General features: G+C 41.2%; 1 protein-coding gene across 1 annotated transcript in view; it reads right to left on the bottom strand.

The window, feature by feature from the left end:
- Nucleotides 1–7,233: 7,233 nt before the first annotated feature.
- Nucleotides 7,234–9,897, bottom strand: part of KMO (kynurenine 3-monooxygenase) — a 412,483-nt gene continuing 409,819 nt past the window's right edge. Inside the window, exon 15 of the mRNA XM_085612308.1 lies at nucleotides 7,234–7,616. Coding sequence (XP_085468434.1) covers nucleotides 7,446–7,616 — 171 coding nt within the window. The 3' untranslated portion in view covers nucleotides 7,234–7,445. The remainder of the gene's footprint in view (nucleotides 7,617–9,897) is intronic.

The raw sequence follows: 9,897 nt of genomic DNA, 5'->3' as shown, positions 1-9,897 counted from the left end.
CAGTGAATATATATATATATATAGATATATATATACATATATATATATATATACACTTACCTGATATATACTTACCATTTCATTGCAAAGGCATGAGTCGTAACGGTATATGCTTGATAAACAGCTGCGTGGTACAACAATTGCGTGGTAAAGGATGTATTAAAGCCATTGTGTGATAATGCTGCACTGTAAAGGCTGTTTCCCAATCTGCCTCTCTCAACCATAGATGATTGCTTTTTGTGCCCTTTACTGCTCTCCATCAAGCATTCTCTGCCTTCCTCTGGCTTACTCTCCAGCTCCATAGACCCTACAGGTCTCAGGTCTTCTTCAGATGATGCACTGCATCTGAGCAGCTTCAGGCAAAGGGCATGGGGTCGGCTATCACCAGTCCACATCTGCAGCAGTGCATCCACAGCCATAGGCAAACAGCTGTGAGTGTTAGTGGCATATTACACATGCAACTACAGACCTTCCTCAGTAATCTCCACCTACATGCATGCCATAATAGTGAAACTGAATATGGCTACCACATTTATGTATCCTATTTAGCTCTGACTGTATCTCCAGTATAAGTAGCTCCCAGGTGCTGGGCGCTCCATCTCAAACAAACCTCAGATATAAAGTCACTTCTCTGCTTCACTGAGCCCCTAACATTGTCCTATAGAGCTGATGGGGGCAGGGGACTGGCCAGGTCCACATAGGGAGTACTGGGAGACAGGCCTGTGGAATGAGCAGTTATCCGCTATCGAAGATGTAAAACAGGTGAGAGGCTTGCTGACATGGGGAGGGCACCGCCAGCTGCGACATACTAACAGAAAAGAACAGCAGTTGCAATCCCAGAGATCAACCATTTTGTTTTCCTCACCAATGCAAAGTGTAAATGCTGTCAAAAGTAAATATCTTCAAAAAAGGCATGGACCAATCCAACACGTGAAGGATACTTGAAAGAAGCACTTGCTAAAGAGAGCTGAACCAACAAAGTCAATGACTGAAGGGGGCTGACCCAACACCACCTCACTGGTATTTTCTGTGTTGATGGCATGATCTCTGGAATACAGGTAAATATGTTTGCAACCAGGCCTAAAAAACAATTCCTTTCTTCATTATTCCTTGTGAAACAGGGGAGTTATTTCAGCTACTTCATTCACCTAAGTACTTTTTCCCCAATAACTTTTCCCAATTCATTATGTTACTGCATTTTTTTCTTCAGTGTGTTGCATGTGACCATTAATTCAAGGTAATTTCTTGTGGAAGTTCCATGCAAAGTGCATTTTTCTTTAACAGAGTTGGAAATGTCTAGCTCACTTCCTGCTAGAGGTGGGCAGCCAGAATTTCTTTCAGAAGAACAGAACTTCAACAGAAGCAGAAGTCTCAAGTCCACCTTGGCCCTTAAAAGCCACAGCACAAGCGAATCATCATGTAAATCACACCACATATGCGAGTAAATATTAGGGGTTTGAAAAATATGCGCAATTTGCTTTTGTGTAATTACATGAAATGTTGGGAAAATTATGCAAAATTGCATATTTTTATGTAAAATGCAAACCGTCATCTAGCACTACATTTTTGCGTGAAATGCGCCATGTCAATTTTTGTTGAAAATATGATTTTTTTTGCTAACAAAAATGGGACAAAAACACAAGTGGCATGAGGAACAGTCACTCAGGTTTCTCGCTGTTCGTTTTATTCTAGCTCACAGAAATGTTTTAATGCGAAGAGCACGTTATTACCAGGTGTGGCATATTGGCATATTATTGGGAATTTTGCATAACAATAATAATTCCTGCAATTTCATGAATATTGGCAGTATACCTACATTTTCACCCGGGTCTAGTACTTTTGACTTTTTAAAATAAATTAAAGGTTGTGTAATTTCTTTAAACATTTACACATTTTTATATTTAATAATATATTACATCTATGAATTGAGTGACACTGATTAAATCAAATAGTTAGATTTAAGACTGCTCTGACTGCGTTGGCATGGATGAGTCACGAGGCATTACATTTGCAAGGTGCAAATAAACAAGTTTTCCATGTCCCAAGAGAATGGGTTTTTTTCTATTTCTGATAAGACTTCAAAATTGGGTACTTGGTAGCATATATATCCCTTTGTGTGCTATCACAACTAAAGGTACTTTAAAGCGTTCTTCCTACGTAAATTAATATAACATGTTCATGTTAGTCTGAACAACTGTCTTGATTAAATAAAGCATATTCATTTAACTAGAAACTTGGTAGTATCAAAGATAGCAACGTGTCTGGACAAGGTTTCTTAGTGTCACTCGCTTACTAAATTGGATAATTCTTTGACTCCCTAGTCTTAACTACACAATATTTATCACCCAGGTATCTGTACCGTTTGCCTCCTTGGAAGTAAATTGTATAGGAATAAAATCCAAGAACCGCTCTTCTCCCACCCGTTCTTTCTCATGTTCTATCACTGATGTTGCAAATCCTGAGGACACTCCAATGCATTACTGGTAGAAACGATAACTCTGATAGCATTCTGGTGACCCCTCGAGAGGTATTATTGAGCCACACCAGAGAAGTAGCCAGGTTTATATCAGTTATAGGCAAGTCTAATGCTGTGTTTTTTGTCTTCACACCATTTCCACTATACTGCAGAGTGGGATCATAAAGATGATTGGAAGCATGTGGGGGTGGGGACTTTCATTGTTCCATAGGTTCGGCTGGGGCAAAGCACTCCCTAATCCTATTGCCTCCAGTTTTGGCCACTAATTTTCAAGTGATCACATTCTTGACCAGTATCAGGACTCCTGCTCTCAATCTTTAACCAGTGGAATTTTGTGACAGGGAAATACAGTGGCCTTATCACTGACATCTATATCAGCACCAGTCAATACTATGAAAATCCTCCTCAGACTCTTATGCCTTTTCTGAGCCCCTCTTATATGGATTGAAATAACCTTTTTAGATCCTATCAAAAAGCTATTTTTAAAATTGATTTGGGGCAACAACAAAAAAACAGACTGCTCCAAAGGCTCATTTGTCAGTCCAGAGACAACAGTGGGTTAGCCCTACCCAGCCTTCCGCATTACTACAAGATAACCCAGCTTTACCCTCCCACCAACAACAATAATTAATTCACTCCAGCAATAGGAGGCCACCTATTCAAGAACTGGGGGATGTGGAATGATCTCTGACAGGTATCATGATAATTTGCCCAAAACGTTTGAGCAATGCAAGACTTAGGGCATGATTTAGATCTGGGCGGACGGGTTACTCGTCACAATGGTGATGGATATCCCGTCTGCCGAAGTATAAATCCCATAGGATAAATTTGTTAAGATTATGCGCAGATCAGACACTGGATTGCGTATTGCATTCCAAAGGCAATTATCAGATTGAAGACCTCTTTGATATCTTCTCCCCTAAACTAAAGGGAACAAGAGAAATTATTTCCAAAGTCTACCAGATCTTCATAGAAGCTGACAACCTGCAATATTACAACAAATGCCTAGGGGCAGCATAGTTAAATATAGCATTTGATTGGAAGAGAGTAGAGACATCTATCATCCAATGGTACCATAGGATTTGGAGCGTATTAGCAATGGAGCTGCTGAAAAGTAAAATTAAAGGCACCTACATTCAATTTGAGACTAAATGGAAAACAGTTTATGAACTAATATGGAGAGGTTTACCGAACACACTGCTCCTACTACAATGGAGAGCCATGGACCTCTTTAATTGTAAAAAACAAACTTAGCTTTCTGAATGAATAGAGTGCACCTGAGCGGTAGAAGCATCTAACTTGGCAGTGGGTTCTACGGGAAAAAAAGAATTGTATGATTGAACTGATTATGATGTAGAAATTGTCTCATTATTGGGAGGCAGGGAGGGAGTTCGGACCAGGAGTTGGTGATTCTTTAATTTGATTGTTGTGTTGCAATTCTTTTTATTTTCATGATCACCACCTAGTGTTGAACTAAACAATGAATGCTGAAAACTTAAGAACTTGAATAAGGCGGTCAGCCCGGACGATTCTTTTTTGTAATAGATGAAGATATGTTTGCATACAACTCTAGCAAGCAGAACTTTGAAAAACATTTGGAGTTCACTTAATTTCACAGGGAGTTCACACGGGTATTCCAATAAATCCACCACTAACTCTAGATTTGTACCTTCATAAATATCACCATATGTTCAAAAGGGGCAAAATGATGCCAAACCTGAGTTTGTGAAGCAGGATTTGAAAGTTTCCCCCTGAACAGTGTGTTTTAGTTCACCTAAATTGAAACGTTGATTTGCAATTAATGAATAATGATAAAAAGTTCAACTTTTTCCAATAACAGAAATTGGTAATCAAAGTAGTGACGATGCAGACAGGATAAAAACCTCTACATATGCATAATAAGAATATTTTTAGAGGAAAAAAAGGAAAGGGCACTCTCCTTTCTAGAAATGCACTCAGGCCAGACAAACAAAATCAATACATTTTTCAAGCGTGCCAATAGGGGGCAGCATTTCATAAAAAAGGACTGATTGTGCTGTTATAAAATTACAGAAAATAATGTTCAATGTCAAATATTGATAAGATAATTTTGCAAGAAAAACAGCTTATGCTTGATACAAAATATTTTTATTTGCTTATTTTAAATAATCAAAACATTTAACAATGCATGTGACACAAACACAATATAGGCATGTATTAATTAAGAAACACATACCTACAATTGCTATAATAAAAAGTGTAAGTACCATATTGTAATGTAAGCTTACATTAAGAGGTTTGTTGGTATTAACATCAGAGATGTACTCGTTTTATGATATCTATCGAAGTTTTGACACTGTTCACTTCAAGTTTTCCTAGTGTTATATTTTCAGGGGGAAACAGCCTAAATAACGAAGTTTTAAAAACGACTGACCTGAACAACGAATCCTAAACAACAACGACATCCTTAACCACGACATCCTTACCCACGACATTTTTAACTACAACTTAGTTGAACAACGACTTTTTGAAACCACAAAAAATATACCTTGTGATTGGTCAATAGATGGCACTTTTGTAATTACAAGCACAGCTTGACAATTATACTTATCACGGCTGGGGGCTGTCTCAAAACCCACTCGCTCCCCTTAATTACATTTTCACATTTGTTTTGTTGCGGAGCATTGAATGAGTCTGGCAGTTGCTCTGCTCAGCAGGGAGGGGGATCGTTATCCAATCTGCCTTTACACTCTGTAAGCAAAAGACACACAATTGATGGACGGAATGCAGAACAAATCATAACATTCACACCCAGTCAAGAGATCTGGGTTAAATCCATCATTCTTTTGCTCACCATGCCACCCCAGTTTAGACCTGGCCATAAGCAAATCAGTCTTGACCCTCTGCCTCATGGGAACAGTCCAGCCCGAACTGCAAAGCTAGGTCCTCCCTGGACCGGAAACAAGCATCCTAGTACCGGTTTCAGGGTTTCACCCCTCTTCAGCCAGGATAGCTTGATTCCAATGGCACAGTGAACCCAGGACCCACGTATGGGCATACCTGGCGCACTCAGGACGAGAAAGCAAAAGACACACAATTGATGGACGGAATGCAGAACAAATCAAAACATTCACCCCCAGTCAAGAGATCTGGGTTAAATCCATCATTCTTTTGCTCACCATGCCACCCCAGTTTAGACCTGGCCATATGCAAATCAGTCTTGACCCTGTGCCTCATGGGAACAGTCCAGCCTGAACTGCCAAGCCAGGTCCTACCTTGACTGCAAACAAGCATCCTAGGACCGGTTTCGGGGTTTCACCCCTCTTCAGCCAGGATAGCTTGATTCCACTGGCACAGTGAGCCCAGGACCCACGTCTGGGCATAACTGGCGCACTTAGGGTGAGAAAGCAAAAGACACACAATTGATGGATGGAATGCAGAACAAATCAAAACATTCACCCCCAGTCAAGACATCTGGGTTAAATCCATCATTCTTTTTCTCACCGTGCCACCCCAGTTCACGGGAACAGTCCAGCCCGAACCGCCAAGCCAGGTCCTCCCTGGACCGGAAACAAGCATCCTAGGACCGGTATCAGGGTTTCACCCCTCTTCAGCCAGGAAGCTTGATTCCAGTGCCACTGGATTCAAGCTAGCCAGGCTGAAGAAGGGTGACATACCCTGAAACAGGTCCCAGGATCCTTGTTTCCGGTCCAGGGAGGACCTGGTCTGGCAGTTCGCTCTGGACTGTTCCCATGGGGCACAGGGTAAAGACTGATTTGCATAAGGCTGGGTCCAAACTGGGGTGGCGTAGTGGGCAAAAAAATGATAGATTTAACCCAGATCTTTTGACTGGGGGAGAATGTTTGCATTGTCAGCATTCCGCCCATCATGTGTTTGCTGTAACACTTTTTGCCCTAAGTGCGATTGGTATGCCCAGACGTGGGTCCCTTGCTCACTGTGCCACTGGATTCAAGCTAGCCTGGCTGAAGAAGGGTGACATACCCTGAAACCAGTCCCAGGATGCTTGTTTCCGGTCCAGGGAGGACCTGGCCAGGCAGTCCGGTCTGGACTGTTCCCCTGGGGCACAGGGTCAAGACTGATTTGCATATGGCTGGGTCCAAACTGGGGAGGCATAGTGGGCAAAAGAACAATGGATTTAACTCAGATCTTTTGACTGGGGGCGAATGTTTGCATTGTCAGCATTCCATCCATCATTTGTTTGCTGTTACACTTTATACTCTGTAAAGCATACAGCATGCCTGGAGGCCTTGGCTCATTGGACGTGCTTGCGCTGACAGGCACAGCTTATTAAAGTTTTTATCCTAAGAATTACTTAACTTGCGGAAATCTTGGGGGCAGTTTACTTCTACATTGCTTTTGTTTAACCCTGTACTTTGACACGTAGGTTCAGTGATTGATGTCACAGCGTGGGGGCTTCTGCTGAGAGTGCTTACGCTGATAAGCACAGCATTTTCGTAGTTGTTGTTGCAATGCTGCTATTGCTCCTGCTGACTGACTTGGAGATCTGAAAGACTCAGCTGGCACAGCTCCTCGTCGCACACGCTCCACGTTTTCAAGGCAGACGAGTCTACTCTTCTTGATTGTGCTTGCGCTGATGGGCACAGCTTGATGTATTTGTGTTCGTCACTTGTTAGGTGCAGATAAGCACAGCCTTACCACTCTCTGCTTGATTGTGCTCGCAGATGGGCACAGCTTGAATGTGCGTATTTTAAATAACAGAGTGGTGTAAACGGGTAATGAGAAAATAGAATATTTTTCGTGCTTTAGGAACTCGTAGTTAATAATGTTGTGGTTTGGCATTGCTCGTGGTTTAGCCTTCATGGTTAAGGAAGTCGTTGTTTAGGCAGTAGTGGTTTAATCATATATCCATTTTCAGGTAACAGGCTTGAGTACATGCTGTTCAATGTACTTGAATGTCTGCAATATTTCAATCTGAAATGGTTGCTTTGTTAGGCCATGATACAGCCCCTTAACTGCGACTTTTTAGCAATGAGATGCTGGCACCATTCTTCACATGGCTGATCCAGGTCCACAAACTTTCCAAGCAAATGTTGGGTCTATGAGGCACATACTTTATGATCAGGAAAGGACCACTAAATACAATGGTTGCTGCCAAAGCTAGAAGTCCACCATTGATGACCTGAGAGGAAAAAAAGATGGTCAAATTATTTCCACAAGTTTAGAAACATGCTACTGCTAACATATTTATTAAAGAAATCTTATCCATTGATCCACTGGTAATCATGAGAACTGCAGAGAAATCTTGATTACAGATTCATCCTAGAAGATACATTTTGTGAAAATCTTCCAAATTCATCACAACTTTATATCACTGAAAGCAGCAGTGATTAGCAGTGTTTGTTAAACGCCTTTATTTTCATAATGTTTTAGGATGGCATACATCACTTCATCTCATCCAGTGTTTGCTTCACCTCTGACAACTGGTGAGCAAAAGAGGTATGCTCAAACTTTGGTTCTAGCTTTGAAATGCTTCAATGGTTGACACAGGCTTTCAGGAAACCTTGTGATTGCCTAAATTCTCACCTCACTGTTTTATTTCACCATCAATAACCTTCTGGTGGTCCTCAGATTGAGGAATGCTACTTTGCATAACAAACCTTTTGCTCTGAGAAATAATTTAATTATGAACAGCCCACAAAAGGCAGACAAATGAATTCAAGAAGGAATATATTGAAAAATTCTTCAAAAGATATTTTCTGTAAAGGCATCGAGGGCCTGATTTTGAGATGGAGAAGCTGCCATAAAATAGTTAAAATGCCATTGCCCCACCTATGTGTTACCCCACTTTATTCTGAATGCAGTGGATGACGGTGTTACCAATGGTGGAGTAGCTGTTGGTTTCACAATTTGAAAGACCAATTGGGTGGATGTGCCACTGCCAGTCATGGTGTCAGGCCCAATTTATGGTGGATATTCTGCCATGATTTCAGGTGGTGCAACTCTTGCAAAGCACCAAGGCACAGAAACCCATCAAATTGTCTTTGATGTGCTGCGAGAAGATTTCCAGCATGCTATGGACAGTTTTAATTTGGATACTCAATAAGTACTAAAATCTTATGAGATTGTCTTTTTATTTAGGTGTATACCTCGAAGGGGTGGAAAATTGAGTTTTTATACATTTTAGCTATTGTGTAACCTCTTGACATGTGTGCCCATGGTTTTTTGGTGATGGGATAATCTTTCATGGCAGACCTGGGAAAGGAAAACTAGTTATGGTTGCCCTGCCCTAAATATTTTGGGATAAGAGTCACTTTGTTTTGGAGACCCAGGGGCATTTAGGACAGCATGTCAAGGGTTTTTAACAGCAGAGCTAACTGAGGCTCCAGCATTGGCGACCCTGCACTTCCCCATCTCAATATAAAGGTGAGGTAACCGAGAGGCTAGTGTCCAGAGCATCCACTGTTTTTGATGGATTCCCCTTATCTGTCAACTTCTAAACGGGGCCCACAGTGTGCCTGCATTAGATAATTTTGACACAGATTACAATAGTATCACTTATCAACATGAGTATATCAGTTTCCTCCTTCCTTTACAAAGTCATGATCAGAAGCTACCAGCAGCACCCCTTTAGGACAGAGATAGTATAAAATTGTATTTTTTCAGATCTATCTAATTCAGGCCCTATGTGAGAATGAGATAATGACTGGATAATAGTAGGCTACAGAAAAAAGAGCTTTTAAGTGTAATTCACTGGAGCAAAAACCTATGAGGAATAATTCTGTAATGAAAAAATTATTTCAAGTAACATAGAAATTCCAAGAGTCCCACTCACAGAAGGGTAGTCTTACTCTGCGCCAGGGAGGCTTTTTCATGGTTGTTGCGTGGTTGTTCCCATGCAACATCCATGGATTTGGAAGCATTCCCAGATTTACCATAAATGGTACACCTGGGAATGTGCCAAAAACTGCCTCCCCAGGTAAGGTGTAATGAGAACTATGTTTATTTCCCCTTGGTTTTTAAAGGCCTCAGGGCATTGTGTTTGTGCAGGCTCCTTATAATTGAGGCAGCCTTGCACCATGGTTCAAGGGTGCCTGCATTCGTGCTAGGCAGCCAAAAGGCCGCCATCGCAGGGGAAAAGGCAGGAATGCACTGTGTTGACTTAAATACAACGCATTCCTGCCCTTTCCCTGTCGCGCAGCGCAGCAAGGTAACTTGGTTCGCTGCACTGCGTGACCTGGACATAAATATAGCCCTACATTTTAAAATATTGACGCATATATAAAATCCGACATTATTCCAAACAATCAATATGTTATTAAAGTGCCAGGGACTATTACCACAAAAGAAATACACCCCATTAAGGAGTTTGAATCTATATTAAAAATATATTTGTCTCACCCCATTGAGGCGTTTGAATCTATGTTCAAAATATATTTGTCTCACCCAGACATTCATTTGAA

Source organism: Triturus cristatus, chromosome 6 (assembly GCF_964204655.1).
Source record: "Triturus cristatus chromosome 6, aTriCri1.1, whole genome shotgun sequence".
Lineage (NCBI taxonomy): Eukaryota > Metazoa > Chordata > Amphibia > Caudata > Salamandridae > Triturus > Triturus cristatus.
Note: the sequence above shows the minus strand (reverse complement) of the source record. Positions and strands in the feature narration are given on the sequence as shown.